Here is a 20,424-nt window from a genome sequence, read left to right as displayed (position 1 = left end):
AAAAGTAAAGTGCCCAGCGGCGATTAAATGCCACCAAAAGAAAGCTCTATTTGTGAGAAAAAAATGATAAAAATTTCATATGGGTACAATCTTGCATGACCGCGCAATTATCAAAGTGCGACAGCGCTGAAAGCTGAAAATTGGCCTGGTAAAGAAGGGGGTATAAGTGCCCGGTAGGCAAGTGGTTAATTATCAAAGTGTCAGAAGTTCAGTAAGAGAAAGAAGACTGTCATACCTGCACAAATGACTTCCTTTTTGTTTTTTGCTAAATGTCAGCTGTAAAAATGTCATAAAAAATAGCACTGGAGATTGTATAGCAGCATACTGCTCACAATGTCAAGCACTCTTGCTTTAGCGCTGGCCATACAACTGTGCAGACCAATGAGAAACTCCTTCTGGGACGCAATCCTGGAAAGCGATTCTCACTGGTAAGTGTGGGCGCTGACCAATGAGAACTCATCATAGCTTGCACTATACTGTTACACAGCCTCCAGAGTTACCCTTTTTATTTTTTAGTAAAAAAAAACGTCCACTTGGTTAACAAATTATTTGTTGCAACAAACCTTTGATGATCTACCAGGAAATAATTTACCTGCTTCATCATAGAATGCAGCGCCACAGATGGAAAATTGAACTCCCGAAGCATCATATTCAGGATTTGACAGTTTCTGCAACATTAAAATAAAAGCCTTCACTATATAAAAACAGATTAAACTAAAATGTGTTATTATAGGAACATATAACAGCAGAACAGTTATTAAACATCTGTTTCTAGATAAAATTAAAAACCACCAAGGAAAATAAAAATGAGGGTTCTAACAAGACTACTGCAATTAAATAAAATGTTTAATTGAATTCTCCAGGACAGTGAGCTGTAACCATACAGTAAAGTAAATTGGGATATGTGGTTTGTGATAAAAATTAAAAAATTGTCGATCCAGTGGCGGCAGTCTCAAAACTATTTCAGCACAAGTCTTTAATGAAACATCTAGAACAAACATAAAATGTGCTGAGCGGACATACTGGAATACCTCTACATGTGCAAATGCTGTGGTCATTCAGCATGGCAGCAACTCAATTCATTTAGGTTTGTAGACATGGTGAAGATGACTTGCTGAAGTTCAAACCGAGAATCAAAATGGGGAAGAAAGGGGATTTAAGTGACTTTGAACGTGGGATGGTTGTTGGTGCCAGATGGGCTGGTCTGAGTATTTCAAAAACTGCTGATCTACTGAGATTTTCCTGCACAACCATCTAGAGATCCACCTGGAAACCCAGAGGACTTACAGAGAATGGACTGAAAAAGAGAAAATATCCAGTGACCGGCAGTTGTGTGGACACAAATGCCTTGTTGATGTCAAAGGTCAGAGAAGAATGGGCAGACTGGTTGCTGAGACATTCAGGTGGTAGTGTCAAAATTTGGCGTAAACATAACAGCATGGATCCATCCTACCTTGTATCAATGGTTCAGGCTAATAGTGGTGGTGTAAGTGTGTGAAGGATAATTTCTTGGTGCTAGCAAGGTTGTACCTAATAAAGTGGCCAGTGAGGGCAGAGCCACCCTGTAAAAGAATAGGAATACTTACCTCTTTGGGGAGCAGTAAGGTGCTCTTTGTGTAAGAGCACAGAGTGCTCCTGTTATTGGACACTTTGGAATGTGTAAGATCGTATGTTCCCTGCTGTGTACCACTGGATATCACGGCAGTGGGAAGGACCACAGCAGACAACACAGGACAGGCAAATGACACATATCCCAGAGCGTAATATAGTGGAGGGTGCCCATGTATGTACATATATAATTGCAAACTATATGTAGAAAAAAGTTATTTTCCTTTTCTGTTCAGAACATTAGCACAAATTTTTAAGATTATGTAGATGGGATCTCTTTAAACAACTATATCTAAAAATACACTGAAAAGGCTGTATGAAACACACACACACACACACACACACACACACACACACACACTTACTTCAATTCCTTTGGTAGAAGCAATCACACAACCTAATTATTTTTAACTTGTTTCCTTGCAACCACAAAACACTGGAATCTAGAGCTTTTACTTGCTCGGAGTTAACAAAACAGCAATCATGCCTACAAGTCCATGCTGATAAGCACACACTCCCTGTGGTTCCTGTCCCATCATCAAGTCTGGCGATTCCACACAGGACTCACTTGCAGGTGTTGGTGAAGATTATGATGGACCAGTCCTCATGCTCATCCTGGAATTTCTGGATCAGATGAACCAGATATGCATCCTTCACCTTCTCAGGCACCAGAATGTATCTTTGGTCTAGCTGTTCTACTGTCCGCACCCTAAAGCAAGGCATATATGGAGCTCATTAGTTACACATTCTATTAAAACTATTTTTCAACATTGGACCCACAATGCTCAGACTGGTCAACTCTCACCAGCTACACAAACCTATTACTAAATTTCTGCAGCAACGTTTTAATCTTATTCATTTCAATGACCATATTTTCTTCAGAATGCATGACTGACACAGCTGGTCAAATGTTTGGGCCCTTTTAGAACTTACTTTACAAGTAGCGCTATGTACAATAAAAGATTAAAGCTGAACTCCAGGCAGATATAAAGACACAATTAATAAAGCTTTGTATTCAAATAATATTTTTAAGTCAACTAGTGCAAGTATCTGAATTTGAGCAGTCTCCTGTACAGCAGTACTCACATTGAGAAAGGAAGGAGCAGTACTGGAAGCCGATCAGGTGAGCTGCAATCTAATGTGCTGACAAAAGGAATGAGTAGAGAGATGAGCTCATCAGTCCCCCGATGCCCCTAGTCTGCTGACTGTACAGCAGGGTTAGAGAGTTAGCCGACTGTGGGGGGGGGGGTGTTCGAGTGCTGACATCACACCGCAGCATGGAGCCACATTTGTAAGTACTGGTGACTGTATTTTCTAATTTTATGCTCGATTTTATATGCTGGGTGATTTTAAATAAATACAACACTATGACAGTTACATCTGGCTCTGGTTGGTGAGCATATGTTCCATACAGCTACCTATCTGCCTGTCCTGGGCTGTGGTGACCTGGTCACTGATTACATTTTAAAGGGACCACACCCAGAAAAGGGTTACTGCTGTTTGCGTAGTTTTACAAAGCGCTTTTGCTGCTTATAACTTATGCAGCCACATGTTCTGGTGAGTGCAGAGTGCAGGTGGTGGAAATTGTTGTTCATTCTATACACCCAGTAGGAATTAAAGGAGAAGTGTGCACCTTTTTTCTATTTTTATGAACTGGTGGAATTACTTTATATATATTTTTTCACATAAACTGCTCTTTTTTCTTATTATATATATTTTACATGTATGAATATTTATTTATGTACTGAGGAATTGTATTCATTTTTGATATTTATGCATTTAGATTTTTGAGTGCTGCACATATATTTATTACTGAAAGAGCAAGTAAATGGTGTCTATATTTCATGACAGAAAAGTGGTGTCATCCTCCTTTCTGAGCAAACAGACAAAAATACAAACCCTAAGGCAGCTAAAACTGTTTTTATTTATGTACTACATTTCATCCATGTATTTAGATGCTTAAAATGTTTAGCTGTTGTTAAGTTAGAATGATGAACTCTGGGTACAACATTTTCCTTAATAGCCACAAAAGATATAACCTATAAAATATAAGTTTGCTTTGTCTGCACCGAATGCCCTTGCAAACCCAGTTATTAACTTGTAGATAGCAGTGACATCATCACAAAACTGCACAGAGAACAGAGCTGTAGGTAGGATCCAGCAGGTCCTCCAATTGCAATCTGTCTGCAGAAAACTACAGTGGGGAGGATACAAGCAGCAGTGACCGTTCTATAATACAGGGAAAGCCCACACAAAAAGTGGTTTCATGCTGATTTCTGCTCAAATCTGAAGGAATCACACAAAAGGAGACAAGTAATAAAAAGAATATATGCACCTCTAATTTAGACAATATTCAACCTGGATTTAAGCTTTAAGGCAGAAATATAAACTAGACCAGGATATGAGTAAAAATGTTGACACTGAGCCCAAAAGACGACCGGCTGAAGATGTTGCAAGGTTATCCCTGGGAATGATCACCTTTTTCATCTTTCCTCCTTATGCCATTCCCATCCTCCTCCCTTCTACTCTTGCCCATCTTCTTGTTTGGGCACTCATTACTTATATTCACATGTGGGCATACAACTTTGCCACTTGCAACAGCCCACCCTGATATTCACAACTTCAACTCTATTAAGTTGCCAATGCCCTATCTCTCCATTCATGTAGACTTTGTACTTTTTCAATATGTTGGATGACCTTTAATTTTTTTCATCTTCTACACTGCAGCCAGAGTTGGACACCTCCAAGGTTACCTCTATTCTGTAACCATTTTATGCTTTGTGCCTTTGCTTTTGATGTATCTATTGAAAATGTTTAATAAACGTTTTCAACATGGGAAAGAAGATGTTGAAAGGGAGCTGATCGTTGCACTGCTGGAGCAGAAATACTGTTCTGTTTAGTTCCACTTCAAAATTTGTTAGTAGCTCAGCCATATTTTTAAGTGCAACAGGAAGGTCAGGAAAGCTTCTTTTATAAAACTAGGAGCAGAGGACAAGACAAAAAAAAAAAAAAGTAAGTACTATCTGCAGAGCAAATTCAAAAATTTGGTATTCAGCAACAATGCCGAACATGTGCAGAGTGTGATGTGTCCAAAGCTGACAAAATTTTTTTTTAAAGTTTCCTACTACTAGTTGCAGCCCCTTTTGCCAAAATAGGGCCAAACTTCCTAATTAGCTAAATAAATACATTAATAAAACAGTCGAAATTGCAAATGTTTTGCTTCTTACTCTGAAGTGGATTCCCAGAAGAATGGTTTGTTCATGGCAACAGACTTCAGCTCTTGCAAGGTGTCTGTTAAGGTGGCACTGAACAGTAGAGTTTGTCGCTGGGCAGGAACAGCGCCAAGAATGACTTGCAGATCTTGAGTAAAGTCTGTACAACCCTGTTCCAGCAGACGATCTGCCTCATCTAGAACCTAAGGGGCATATGTACATTACTTACAAGTGGGGAATACATGTATTTTATTTTTCCCTACACTTAATATATAACTACTACAATAACACTAGCTATATAATAACAGAAGCTATTATTTTATGCATATCCTAAAGCAGAACTAAAGCTTTGCTGTAACAAAATGCAATGTCTCTTCTGCAATAAAATTCACCTACCTGCCTTCCCACTGTCTTTCTGGCAATGTAAATGGAGTTGCTCATGTGCAGTTCAGGTTACAGTCCTGGAACTGCCCCAGTGGGTTGGAATGACAGCCTCCTGAGAGAGCACAAGAGCGATGTCGCCCTGTGCTGTCCAATGAAGATGGCCGAAGACCAGGAGAAGTGTGCTGACATTGGCAAGGGATAGGAAACATTAGGTATGAAGAAAAAAACTAAAAACATTTATACTCACCTACGTGGCTTCAACATCCATCCGATGCTGCATCTGTCGCCTGCCAGTTCTACAGTAAGAACTGAGCGATAAAACACCGCTGATCGCTCAGTTCTCCCCTCCGCTCTGAGCAGAGAGCTGTGGCTTTCAGTCGCTGGCTCTCTGCTCTGCCCCTCCTGCACGTAGGCCCTCGATGGATTGCCGAGAGACTAAACCAGGTGCCAGTCTAGGCTTCTGGATGGATCCCGACCATATGGTCAGACTGGCTCTGTGATGTCAGCTGACAGTGACCTTTAGCCCACTGTCAGTTGAAAATGGGTAACAGGAGTGGAGAATGAACTGCACTCTTCTGACTTTTAGAAGTATAGCTAAAAGAGCTCTGGCTATACTTCGCCTTTAAAGGGAAAAGTAAAGTATAGATTCATTTAGTTCTGCTTTAACCACTTGCCTACCAGGCACTTATACCCCCTTCCTTACCAGGCCAATTTTCAGCTTTCAGCGCTGCCGCACTTTGATTGACAATTGCGCGGTCATGCAACATTGTACCCATATGAAATTTTGATAATTTTTTCCTCACAAATAGAGCTTTCTTTTGGTGGTATTTACTCCCCGCTGGGCGCTTTACTTTTTGCGCTATAAATAAAAAAGTGCAAAAAATTTGAAAAAAAAAAAGTTTCTTTGTTTCTATTATAAAATTTTTAAACAGGTATTTTTTCTCCTTCACTGATGTGCGTTGATGAGGCAGCACTGATGGGCACTGATAGGCGGCACTGATGGGCACTGATAGGCAGCACTAATGAGGTGTCACGGATAGGCGGCACTGATAGACAGCACTAATGAGGTGTCACGGATAGGCGGCACTAATATGCAGCACCGATAGGCAGCACTGATAGGTGACACTGAGGAGTACTGATAGACGGCACTGACTGGCATCACTGCTGGGCACTGACTGGCGGCACTGACTGGCACAACCCCTGGGCACTGACTGGTGGCACTGACTGGCAGCACTGCTGGGCTGCACTGGTGGGTGGCACTGGTGGGTGGGCACAGGTGAGTGGCACTGGTGGGCACAGGTGGATGGGCACAGGTGGGTGGCACTGCTGGGCACAGGTGGGTGGCACTGCAGAGTGGCACAGGTGGGTGGCACTGCAGAGTGGCACAGGTGGGTGGCACTGCTGGGCACGGGTGGGCGGAGCTAGTGGGCGCACTGCTGGGCGGAACTTGCGGGTGGCACTGCTGGGCACCGATCATCAGGGCACTGATCATCAGTGCCCCGATGATCGGTGCCGATCCCCGCTCTGACAACTGCCGGTTCTCGACAGTACTTTCCTCACGATCTGACAGTGTGAGGGAAGTGCAGCCAAGAACCGGCACTTGCATTTCCCTCTGATCAGCGTGTCATTGGACACCGCTGATCAGGTGGTAAAAGGCCGCTGTGATTGGCCTTTACCACATCACGTGATCAGCTGTGTCCGTAGGACACAGCGATCACGGAGATCGCCGGGTGCGCGCCCCCTGGGGCGTGCAGGAGAGCGCGTTCTGGGAGGACGTCATATGACGTCCACCCAGAACTGGCCGGCCGCGGTGAAGCCGTCATTCGGCTATGCGCGGTCGGCAAGAGGTTAAGTTATCAGTCTTACCAAAAATCTAATCTTCTTGATGCTGAATGTGTTAGAACTCCGAATATGGTCAGCTAGCCGACCCGGTGTAGCTATGACAACATGTGGCTTTCTGGCGAGCTCCAAGGCTTGGGCAACCATATCTAAGAGAAAATAGGATTCAATTACAACTGAAAGACAAATATATAAAACGATCTTAGAGTTTGTATTTTCCATGAAGACAACTAGTTGGGAGCATGCCGCAGGCCCACCTCTGTGATACAGATATATATATATATATATATATATATATATATATATACACACATACACACATTTTTTTTTTTTTCTTTCAGTTTAAAATCAGCTAAATATATTCCAGGTGCAGAACAACAAAAGGTGTTGCACATCACACCACAAGAGCTTTAAAGTCTTACAGTTCGTTTTCTTTAAAATGCTGCCACAGCTGGAGTAGAAAAGCCTGTTCCCTGCCAGCCTTGTGTAAATTAAGACCTTGAGCTCTTTTTGGAAGAAGTGATATCTCTGCAAGTGTTTGGACACACTCCATGCTGAGTCAGACCTATAGATCTATAATCAGCAAGACCCACGCTCCCTGCTGATTTAAAGCATTCTAGCTTCAACTCAGGAAGAAGCACATTAGACCACTGCAGAGAGACCACTACTTCCACAGAGAGAAAGTGTCCTTTTCTACAGCATGCTAACAATGGACATGCTTCTTTACTCAGGCTAAGGCTACAAAAAAATAAAATAACAAAAAAAAAAAAAAACATTGTACACCTTTTGTTTAGATGCTCTTGGAATGTATTTTACCAATTTAAACTGAATGTTTCTTCAGGCATAAACTGTGTGAATATACCAACATAAGAGCCTTGTCCCAGGTGGGAAATATAGTAAACAAACATATGTACCCGAGTATTTAAATACTGATGTAAACAGAATTTCTTCGGAAAAGTCTAAAACTGTTAAAAGGGATGGTGCATACAACAAGCAATTTAACTGACAAAACAAAATTGTTACCTGAAATCTCCTGTGTAGAACTCTAATCAAAAAGAGAAAAACATGTACATGGACTAATACATTAATGAATTTTAAATATTTAACACACACCCATTCCTCCAACGATGATGCAGTCCTTCAAACCTAGTGGCTTGCCTAGAACTCGAAACTGTTCTGCAATCTGATAAGCCAATTCTCTGTGTAAAAAAAATAAATAAAATAATAATAATAATAATATAAATTGATAATTCTTTATTATCATATAAAAGTAAACCTCAAATATTGGAGCTGCCACTGCTAAACACCTTTCAGAAAATGCAGGTTGCTTGGCTGCTTTTTTTACTCATTGGCTTCAATACTCTTGGTGCACTCACATTGGGCATGGTTGAACTGAACCATGCCCGAGTTAAATAACCCCCCCCCCCCCCTCCACAATCCACCGCTGGTCTGCACATACACTGGGCTATAAGCAAGTGTTCCCTGGCACAATTACATCATCACTTCTGCTGCTAGACCACAGTGATCCCTGTTTCTGTATTCAGTCATCTTTGGAGAGTCTTGAGCTTAGGTGTGGTTTTCCCTCCAGCTGAAGCGTAACGTGTCACAAGTGAACCATGCCTGGGAACACCTCCTTCAAGTGGTCCCTGACAAGGTTTAACCTCTCTGGGGCACAGTTTGGAGCACTTACACATTACAAAAACAAAGCAGATTATGGAAGACCAAGGAACGGTTGAAACGGATAGTGTTAGTGCACCCTTAGTCACCCAGTTGGAACTAGTATGGAGCTGAGAAATGTCAAGAGTTCTTATGTGCATTACTGTTCTTGGTCAATGTCCTAATACTGAAGCCAGTGGGTCAGCATGAGAGCCAAGCAGCTAGCATTTGTCAAAGGAAAGGTAAGCAAAGATTTCTAGAATTACATGCTTTGAGGTTCTTTTATTTAATCCAACACAAAAGTAGTAAAAGTGGTATTAAAATTTAAAAAACAAATGCTGGCAGGCAGGGTTTTTATTGAAGTAAATTCAGCAGTAAATTTTTTGTCCTATCCGTTAGCAGCAATGAACACTGAGCCACACATGAATTACTGAATCCGCTCTATTCCATGATGATATGGCTCCTGTGCGCATGCGCTGATTTGAGGTCATCAAAGCCTTGCCAATAGAGCAGCTGAATAGAGCGAACCTGGAAGGAAGACCAGGCGAAGATGGAAGCGCTAAAGCACTGACAATGGAGTTGATCATTTGACAGATGAGTCTGACATAAAGTGCAAGTGTGCAGGCATACTATGCGTGTACAGCTAGCCAGTATCTAAACTCAGGATAAAAAAAAAAAAAGTACGTATCAAATAATATGCTATTTCACCATTCCTAATTTAAAAAAAAAAAGAAAAAAAAAAAAAAGAAGTATGTACAGTTGTGCTCAAAATAATAGCAGTCAGACATCACTAACCTGATCAATCACTGTTTTTGGTAGAAATGATATTTCTACATGGCAAATAATGTACTAGCAGGTGTAGTAGAGTAATAGAAATCCAACAGACCCAACAGTCATGACATGCACGCTGCTGATTCTGTGTAATTGAATCACTAATTGAAAGGGGCATGTTCAAAATAATAGCAGTGTGGAGTTCTATTAGTGAGGTCATTCATTCTTTGAAAAACAGGCAGCAATTATTGCCCTTATTTAAGGAAGGAAGGCAGCAAATGCTGTACATGCTGGTTACAGTGCATTTCTCTCTGAAATTCTGAGGAAAATGGGTCGTTCCAGACATTGTTCAGAAGAACAGCGTACCTTGATTAAAAAGTTGATTGGAGAGGGGAAAACATATAAAGAAGTGCAGAAAATGATAGGCTGCTCAGCTAAAATGATCACAAATGCTTTAAAATGGCAACCAAAACCTGAAAGACAGGGAAGAAAGCAAAAAACTACCATTCAAATGGATAGAATAATAGCCAAAATGGCAAGGACTCAGCCAACAATCAGCTCCAGGAAGATCAAAGAAGGTCTAATGTTACCTGTGAGTACTGTTACAATTAGAAGACGCCTATGTGAAGCCAAGCTATCTGCAAGAAGCCCCCGAAAAGTCCCACTGTTGAAAAAAAGACGCGCTGAAGAGGTTACAATTTGCCAAAGAGCACATTGACTGGCCTAAAGAGAAATGGCGCAACATTTTGTGGACTGATGAAAGTAAGATTGTTCTTTTTGGGTCTAGTGGCCGGAGACAGTTTGTCAGAAGACCCCCAAACACTGAATTCAAGCCACAGTACACTGTGAAGACAGTGAAGCATGGTTGCGCAAGCATCATGATATGGGGATGTTTCTCATACTACGGTGTTGGGCCTATTTATCGCATACCAGGGATCATGGATCAGTTTGAATACATCAGAATACTTGAAGAGGTCATGCTGCCTTATGCTGAAGAGGAAATGCCCTTGAAATGGGTGTTCCAACAAGACAACGACCCCAAACACACCAGTAAACGTGCAACATCTTGGTTCCAGACCAACAAGATTGACGTTATGGAGTGGCCAGCCCAATCCCCGGATCTTAATCCAATAGAAAACTTGTGGGGTGACATCAAAAATGCAGTTTCTGAGGTAAAACCAAGAAACAGAGAAGAACTGTGGAATGTAGTCCAATCATCCTGGGCTGGAATACCTGTTCACAGGTGCCAGAAGTTGGTTGACTCCATGCAACACAGATGTACAGCAGTTCTCAGAAACAGTGCTTATACAACTAAATATTAAGTGATTCAAAGGAAAGCAAAATCTTCAAACATTTTTCAGTTTATATAGTGAATGTTTGAGTTTGTAAAGAAGAATACAAACACGGCTAGTTTTTTGAACAGTCTAATATTCACTTTTCTTCAATTTTTTTAGAGGAACAACACAAATTTGATATATTTTTCTTCATGTTTTGATTTAGAATGGAATAGAATGTGTAGTGTTCCCAATGCATTTGTGTGTATGGAAATAAAAGCTATTAGAAGGATTTTGAGCTTTATTCACTTTTTTCAACACACTGCTATTATTTTGAACACAACTGTATGTATCATATGATATGCTATTTCACCATTCCTATTAAAAAATAAATAAATAAAATTACAGTTTGGTTAGTGAGAAGCATATTTCTATACCGTCCCAAAAGATGGTACCAGATTAAAATCTAGCTAGAACAGCTTGAAATATGGACAACCTAATTAAATATGTATTTGGATAACTATAAATACAGAAACATGGAAAAAAAATGCCCATAAATTACTGTTTTGTAGAGAAGGATATAGACTGTTAGCAGATGTTAAATGGTTTATACTAACCGGGTTGGTGTGAGCACCAGACAAAATATTCCAAAAGGATCTTCAGAGAGTTTCTGCAGTATAGGCAACACAAAAGCAGCAGTCTTACCACTGCCAGTTTTGGCACAACCCATGCAGTCCCGACCTAAGAGCATACAAAGAAAAATGTGAAACCTTCAATTTGTCCCCTCAAGTCACATACAGAACTTTATTAAAAGAGAAGTATAGGATTTTTTATTTCTTTATTTTTTTAATTATACTTACTTAGATGGATGCAGCATCGGTCCCCCACAGACTCAAGGTGTGAGAATTTAGTGATCACCACTGAGCAGTGGTGATCATGGTCAACTTTCATGGCATAATGGGCCTCAAATGCAGCCCTTGATATCATCAATCAGACACATAACATGGGACTGCTATAGATCACTGCTATTACAACTCCTTTACAGATATATTGCAGCTTACCATCCCTTACATGTGGTGGCTACATTAGTTTTCTTTTTTTTCTCCACCCTTTACTTTTACTAGGGAGGAGCAAATGAGAGACCTACCTGCCACATTGTCAATCTAGGGAGGGGTAGTATTAGATGAACAAGCAGATTTAGATGGACTTGATAATCAAATAATCTATACTAAAGCTGGTGAGCAGGCAGGATACTTATCACATAAAAGACATGCAATATCTGTTCTGCAATAGGATACACCTATCAGGCTTCTCGTAGTTTTCTGTGGCACATTTGCAGCTCAGTTTATATTGGCTGCACGGTGCCTGTGTGCCAAGATGGCTGACTCCTGTGCAAATGAAGGAGTTACGTCGTTCTTCACCAGCCAATGGAGACAAACAAAGACCAGCACCCAGAAGGAGCTGGGGAGAAGATGCAAGCGTGGGACCCCTTGCAGACTTTGGACCATTAGAGAGGAGGTAAATGTAGTTACATTAGTTTCGCTTCAAAGCTGAAACTCCAGCTAACACTTTTTCAGCAGTTACAGCAAATTGTTGTTATGCCTTTTTGGATAAATATTTTACGTAAATGAGAAATAGCAAAGACAAGCACCCCTGTCAGTGTTAAATGGTTTGTCTCATTCCTCTAACTGCCACTTTTGTTGCACAGCTTGATCTGTTAATGGAAGTTTAAAAATAACAGACTTCCTGCCGGAAAGCCAAAATAGAGGGGGAAAAAATCTAAAAGATAAAGCAGCCACCATATTTATAGCAAAACCAAGCCCATTAATTTACCCACCTCCCAACGGGTGGACGTCTATGGACATCCTTGACTTTACCGGGATGATGCCTGCAGTTACAGGCATTGTTCTGGTATCTATTTTTCAGCCAGCGATTTCCTGTTTTGTAAAAGCCATTCTAGCGACTGATTATTATTATACAGTATTTATATAGCGCCAAAAGGGTATGCTCAGCGCTGTACAGTAGCAGGGGGGACAGAACATAAGACAAGACAGTAACAATACAATACACGAGGGGTTCGAGGGCCCTGCTCTTTCGAGCTTAGCCACTGGATTGCCTTTACAGGCAGTGGGAGGGGACATCCCTCCTCTCCTGCTGCACGCCAATGCCTTTCCTGTGTGATCGGGGAGCCCGGTATCATCCAGCGGTGCCGCCGGGTTACCATAGAGCTGGCCATGGACTGGATGGTCCCCAGTCATCTCTATGGTCCTAGGAGGCAAGAAGCAACGCTGTGACATCATTTCCGCTTCTGGCAGATGTAAACACTGCCATTTTTTTCCTGGAAAGCAGAGATTACGAAAAAAAAAATTATATATTTTTTTATCTCATGCTTTCCAGGGCAGAGGAGATATCTGGGGTCTTATTGACCAAAGATGTGTCCATAAAGAGGAACGGTCCTCCCTTATTTCTTTCACAAGGGATGTTTAAATTTCAAGTGGTAGGAAAAAAAGTAATCAAAAAAATGAAAGGGACAGTGTAAAAAAAAAAAAAATGAAAGGGGCCCTGTCCGCTGAAGCCAACTCATACGTAGGTCAGGCCCACGTATGTAAACTGTGTTCGCACCACACAAACTATCACCACAAATGTTATAGCATGAGCAATAATTCTAAAATTGACCTCCTCTAACTCTAAACTGGTAGCCTGTAAAAAATTTTTAAAACATTGCCTATGGGAGATTTGTAAGTACTGTAGTTTGCCACCATTCCACGAGCATTTGCAGTTTTAAACCGTGACATGTTAGGTACCTATTTAAATCGCTGTAACATCATCTTTTATATTTTGCTGAAAAATTGGGTTATATATTGTGTTTTTTTGCATTAAATTGTATTTCTTCCACAAAAATTGTGTTTGAAAAATCGCTGTGTACATACTGTGTGACAAAAAATTGCAAGTGTACAATCCAAACGCACACGTTCCTGCATTAAAAATGGCTGTGTGTATAAGTGGGTGCTGCAGCGACCGTAGGCTGGAACCCAACAGAATCAGCAAGGGAGAATGTCACCAGCACACAGAAGATCACCAATATGGGTCCAAAGGTTTTAATGAACGATCACACAGTTACAGCAAGGCACGTTTTGGAGTCTCGCAGGACCCCTTCATCAGGCATGCGACATCACATGCCTGCGACATCACATGCCTGAAGCGGTCCAGCGAGATTCCGAAACGTTGCCTTGTTGTAACTATGTGATCGTTCTCTAAAACTTTTGGCCCCATATTGATGAACCTCGATGTGCTGGCAATATTCTCCCTTCCTTTATAAAAAAATGCAACACCCACCATTTTATTCTCTAGGGCTTCTTCTTTTAAAAAAATAAATTATATATATATATATATATATATATATATATATATATATAAAAAAAAAATTTTAATGAAGTTTGGGGGTTCTGAATAGTTTTCTAGTGAAAAAATTATGATTTTTACATGTAGGAGAGAAATGTCAGAATTGGCCTGGGCTGGAAGTGGTTAACGGTTTTGCAAAACAGTTACATTCAAGACATGCTGTGAATGATAACTGTCTCACTCCTTTAACTGCCACTTTTGTTAGACAGTTTGGTCTGTTAGATGAAGTTTAAAAATAACAGGACTTCCTGCTGGAACACCAAAATAAAGAAAAAAAAAAAAGACTAAAAAAAGAAAACAAAAAAACGCAGCCAACATATTTAAAATAGAACCAAACCCATTGATTTAACGGTTTCACAAAACAGTTAAATTCGAACTATGATGTTAATAATAACTGTCAAAGTTACCTGTGCTCTCGACTAAACTATCAAGCCTTCTAATGGCTGGTGTCATATAAACCTCTGTATGACATGGCATCTCTTCCTTAAAGCAGAACTAGATCCAATGGTTTAACGGTTTCCCAAAACAATTACATTCAAGGCATGCTGTGTATAACTGTACAGTAGCTTATGCCCTCAAGCCATCAAATGGTCGGTGTCATAACTAATCACATGTGCAGCTCCATGGCAACTGAGGCCAAGATGGCAGCTTCCTTGGCTGTAAATGAGATAAGGGTTTAGTTCTTCCCGAAAGGCTAAGTTCAACTTTAGATCATGTTACACCTGTGTTTAGGGTGTAGCATCATGTTCCTGCACCCCCCCTTTGCCATGACAGTGGATGGAGTTCCTTATAACTGCTGTCACATTTGAAATCAGTGTGGGGCTCCGCCTGCACAGCTGCATCATTCATTCACAGGAATCTGGGAAGATATAAACTATAAATCCAGTCTGCCACCGTGGCAGACTGCTTGTAGCTCTCAATGGAATTTGAGTAAGCTGATCAACACACTTGTAATCCCTTCATTCTTCCTCCAGCTTTCTAACTCAAAGCCTGTACAGAGGTATGGGCAGGGTGCTGTAGGATGTGCTTGCAAAAGCCTGACATTGTATCTGCAATCCACTGATCATGGGTGCAATGCTTTGCAGGCTTCTGTTAGAATAAATGCATTTTTTTTTGTAAAATCATGGATTATTTTTTCTCTTTCTTAAAGGTGAACATAGCCTTTACATTTTATACACTACATTTCTGTTTTTGGATTTAAAACGACTTTAACATCTGTGCCCTACAGCACTCTTAAAATGTTCCTGGTGCTACATTTAATATCTTCCCAGCAAATTATCAATATTACATCCATTATAGAAGATCGGAGCAAAAAATCATTAAAAATAGACAGCAAAGAAAAAAAAAAAAGATAGTGTGCAAAAAATAAATAAATAAACCAAGCCCTTTAAAAGTGGTAGTAAAGTCCGCTTTTTAAGTTGTGCCTACAGATAAGTATATATTAAGGCTTACCTGTAGGTACAGTGAATATCTCCTAAACATGCACCCGTTAGGGGATATTCACAAAGCATGCAGCCAATGATGTCACCGGCGCATGCACTCTGAAGGGACAGCATGCCGTTACTTCAGAGCTCCATGCCGCAGCCAAGGTCTCCCCATGTGCATGCGTGGGAGTGACGTCATTGTGGCTCCAGCCATTTATATGACTAGACCCTGCAAACCTGGAAGGAAAACCAGGTGAAGATAGCAGCACCGGAGAGTCATGACAGCGTGGCGCTGGAGGGCTCCATGTACAGGTAAGTCTGTCGTAATGTACTAGTATGCGATGCATACTAGTACATTATGACCTAACACTGCATGGGGCCCATTATTTAGGATTATTTGTAGGCAGATTACTACCACTTTAACTATTTAAAAAATATTTACTGGCCTGAGTGAGCACCTAAGAACTGTGAGCCTGGGTTCACACTAAAGTGGGCAGCACATCACATGTGAATTGCACAGGAACCGCATCGCATTCCTGTGCAAATCCCATGCAAATGACATGCAATTTCTGTGCAGTGCAATTGGAGCCATACATTTTGTAAGGCTCAGATCGCACCGCATCCACACCAAAATAGTGTAGGAAACTTTTTTTGTCCACACCAGAACTGGATCGCATAAGTATTCACACCCATGTGATCCAATTCTCTACATCGCACTGCGTTTTGCGAATCCATTTCGGGGGTTTCATTAACTTAAAATACACACCCGCAGCGGTTCGCATGAACGGGGTGCGATCATGATGCAGTGTGGAAATCGCACAGAAACCGGTGCGAATTCCACACCGCATCAGTGTGAACCCGGGCTAAGACTACTTTCACACTGATCCATAGCAAAAACACTTTAAAAACGCATATGCACTTTTGTCACGTTTGCAGTGCGTTTTACACAGGACATGCGAATCAAAAACTGCATCAAAAATGCAACACGGATGTGTTTTTTGCCACATTTTCCATGCATTTCAATGGGGAGGTGTGTCTTTTTACCACACTAAACCAGCACCAAAAATGCAGGATTTTACAAATCAGTGTAAAGAGTTCCATAGGATTACATGGCCACCCGTTTTTCTCTTAGATTGTAAACTCGAAGGAGCAGGACCCTCCTAACCCTCTTGTATTGAACTGTATCGTTGCTGTATTGTCTTCATTTTGAAAAACGCAGAGCAAACTGTTGGCGCTATGTAAATCCTGTAAAATAATAATAACACAGTAGCCTAACGGGACGTACTAAACTGCATTTTGGGATGATTGGCTGCAATGCTCAACACTCATTATCTGTCAGTATATTTTTACACACATACTGTATATGGTAATGATGTTTAAAAACATTCCACACATAATCCCCGTATAGAATAAAAACTATACCCATATTCTTAGGAGAAACATGTCAAATATGGTCTTTGGCATGTGTATCTGCAATCATCCACCCATAATCCCCATGTAGAAAAATAGCTATTCTCATATTCTTTTCAGAAACAAGACAAATGTGTTCCTGAGCATATTTTTTATGATATTCTACCCATATTACCCATGTAGAAAAATAACTATACCTATAATTATTTCAGAAAAAGGTCAGATATGGTCATTGGCATGTGTATTCACAATAATCCCCCTGTAAAAAAACAACTATCATATCATTATCAGAAACAAGCCAAATGTGTTCCTAGGCACGTTTACCATGTTATTCCACCCATAATCCCCATGTAGAAAAAGAATTATGCCCTTAATCTTTTTCAGAAGAAAGTCAAATACGGTTCTTGATATGTGTATCCACAATAATAAACCCATAATCCCCATGTAGAAAAATAACTATTCTCATTTTTATCAGAAAGGGGTCAAATGTGTTCCTAGGCATGTTTACCATGATATTCCACACATATTATCCATGTAGAAAAATAACTATACTCATAATAATTTCAGAAATGGGTAAATATCGTTCTTGGCATGTGTATCCACAATAATCCACCCATAATCCCCATGTTGAAAAAAAAGTTATTCTCATATTATCAGAAAGGGGTCAAATTTGTTCCTAGGCATGTTTAACCATGCCATTTCTTTTCAGAAGTAGATCAAATATGATCCTTGGCATGTGTATCCACAAAAATGCACCCATAATCCCCATGTAGAAAAATAAATATATGCATTTGCTTATCCGAAATAGGTTAAGAGTACCATGATTTCCCCCTCCCCCTCCCCCCATAATTAAAAGTAATTTTACCCATATTTGTATCTAAAAAGGTGAAATGTAATTTGTATGGGATGTGTAACCATTATATTCCAGCCACAATCCCCATGCAGATCAATAATAACCTCATTGTTATCAGAAATGCAATACTTTTTTACTTGGCGTTTGTAATCTTTGTTTTCAGTATACATTTTTTAAACATAATTTTCCAGGTTCCTAATAAAACAGTTCAATATGTAGTGCTTTACGCATACATGTACTGTATGAAATCAGTAAATCTATTCCTATTAATATATTGGAGTAATGTTTCCATTACTTCTGTATAATTTACTATGATGCCATTTTCCAGCTGCACATATATCAGTAAGTGAAGAGTTAAACATTAGCTACTACTACTTACAACATAGTATCAAGAACTGCAGAAAAGAAAAATATTTGAGTAACAACAAAATCATTACCATATACAGGTGAAACTCGAAAAATTAGAATATCGTTCATTTATTTCAGTAATGCAATTTAAAAGGTGAAACTAATATATGAGATAGACTCATTACATGCAAAGCAAGATAGGTCATGCCGTGATTTGTCATAATTGTGAGGATTCTGGCTTGCAGCTCATGAAAACCCCAAATCCACAATCTCAGAAAATTAGAATATTGTGAAAAGGTGCAATATTCTAGGCTCAAAGTGTCCCACTCTAATCAGCTAATTAAGCCATAACACCTGCAAATGGTTCCTGAGCCTTTAAAAGGTCTCTCAGTCTGGTTCAGCCTAATCATGGGAAAGACTGCTGACCTGACAGTTGTGCAGAAAACCATCATTGACACCCTCCATAAGGAGGGAAAGCCTCAAAAGGTAATTGCAAAAGAAGTTGGATGTTCCCAAAGTGCTGTATCAAAGCACATTAATAGAAAGTTGTGTGGAAGAAAAAGGTGCACAAGCAGCAGGGATGACCGCAGCCTGGCGAGGATTGTCAGGAAAAGGCCATTCAGTGTTGGGGACTTTCACAAGGAGAGGACTGAGGCTGGAGTCAGTGCATCAAGAGCCACCACACACACACAGACGGATCCTGGACATGGGCTTCAAATGTCGTATTCCTCTTGTCAAGCCGCTCCTGAACAACAAACGTCAGAAGCATCTTACCTGGGCTAGAGAAAAACAGACCTGGTCTGTTGCTCAGTGGTCCAAAGTCCTCTTTTCTGATGAGAGCAACTTTTCCATCTCATTTGGAAACCAAGGACCCAGAGTATGGAGGAAGAATGGAGAGGCACACACTGCAAGATGCTTTAAGTCCAGTGTGAAGTTTCCACAGTCTGTGTTGATTTGGGGAGCCATGTCATCTGCTGGTATTGGTCCACTGTGCTTCATTAAGTCCAGGGTCAACGCAGCCATCTACCAGGAGATTTTGGAGCACTTCATGCTTCCTTCCGCAGATGAGCTTTATGGGGATGCTGACTTCATTTTCCAGCAGGACTTGGCACCTGCCCACACTGCCAAAAGCACCAAAACCTGGTTCAATGACCGTGGGATTACTGTGCTTGATTGGCCAGCAAACTTGCCTGACCTGAACCCCATAGAGAATCTATGGAGCATTGCCAAGAGAAAGATGACAGACATGAGACCGAACAGTGCAGAAGAGCTGAAGGCCGCTATTGAAGCATCCTGGTCTTCCATAACACCTCAGCAGTGCCACAGGCTGATAGCTTCCATGCCACACCGCATTGAGGCAGTAATTGCTGCAAAAGGGGTCCAAACCAAGTACTGAGTACATATGCATGCTTCTACTTTTCAGAGGTCCGATATTGTTCTATGTACAATCCTTGTTTTATTGATTGCATGTAATATTCTAATTTTCTGAGATTGTGGATTTGGGGTTTTCATGAGCTGTAAGCCATAATCATCACAATTATGACAAATCACAGCTTGAACTATCTTGCTTTGCATGTAATGAGTTTATCTCATATATTAGTTTCACCTTTTAAGTTGCATTACTGAAATAAATGAACGTTTGCACCATATTCTAATTTTTCGAGTGTTACCTGTATGTGTGTAAAAATATCCTGCCACCTAATGAGAGTGCTGAGCATTGCAGCCAATCATGCCATCATCCCAATGTGCAGTTCAGTACATCCCCAGCCTAGCACTACAACGATGATACTGATACATTCCCGGCATAAATACATTAGACAACAAAGGAATATGCTGGGATTCGGACTTCTCTCTGCTGTGCTGCTGGTGATCAGCATCCACTTGACTACACTCCACTTCAGTGCAATATACACGAGTGTAAACAAATGAGCCTCTTTTGGAAGTACCCCAGAATATCAGTGCAGTCAGGTGTCTGTGGTCATTCTTCGAATGTACTCACCGTCTAGGATGGGCGGTATACAGTTCTCCTGGACCGCGTTGGGTTTGCAGATCCCCACCTGTCTGCACTGTTCTATGAGCCATGATGACAGCCCCAACTTAGCAAAGCCTTCCATCTTTGGCTTCACGTGTGACTAGTGTCACTACTTCCGGTACAGACAATTGTCCTCATGAGACAGCGCTGGGCTCCATTGGCTGCTGGGTGCCAGTCCCCGCCTCCTATCCCGAAGACTACAGCTGGGCGG

General features: G+C 40.8%; 1 protein-coding gene across 1 annotated transcript in view; it reads right to left on the bottom strand.

Annotated features, from left to right (window-relative positions):
• DDX49 (DEAD-box helicase 49) overlaps positions 1 to 20,356 on the bottom strand; it is a 42,854-nt gene extending 22,498 nt beyond the window's left edge. Inside the window, exons 1-7 of the mRNA XM_089670794.1 lie at positions 20,181 to 20,356; positions 11,362 to 11,485; positions 8,157 to 8,242; positions 7,071 to 7,192; positions 4,836 to 5,023; positions 2,177 to 2,317; positions 593 to 668 (exon numbers count right to left, since the gene is read on the bottom strand). Coding sequence (XP_089526920.1) covers positions 593 to 668; positions 2,177 to 2,317; positions 4,836 to 5,023; positions 7,071 to 7,192; positions 8,157 to 8,242; positions 11,362 to 11,485; positions 20,181 to 20,295 — 852 coding nt within the window. The 5' untranslated portion in view covers positions 20,296 to 20,356. The remainder of the gene's footprint in view (positions 1 to 592; positions 669 to 2,176; positions 2,318 to 4,835; positions 5,024 to 7,070; positions 7,193 to 8,156; positions 8,243 to 11,361; positions 11,486 to 20,180) is intronic.
• Between the last annotated feature and the right edge of the window lie 68 nt (positions 20,357 to 20,424).

This window comes from Staurois parvus, unplaced genomic scaffold (genome assembly GCF_062004578.1).
Source record: "Staurois parvus isolate SC_StPar_1 unplaced genomic scaffold, SC_StPar_1.0 ptg000096l, whole genome shotgun sequence".
Taxonomy (NCBI): domain Eukaryota; kingdom Metazoa; phylum Chordata; class Amphibia; order Anura; family Ranidae; genus Staurois; species Staurois parvus.
Note: the sequence above shows the minus strand (reverse complement) of the source record. Positions and strands in the feature narration are given on the sequence as shown.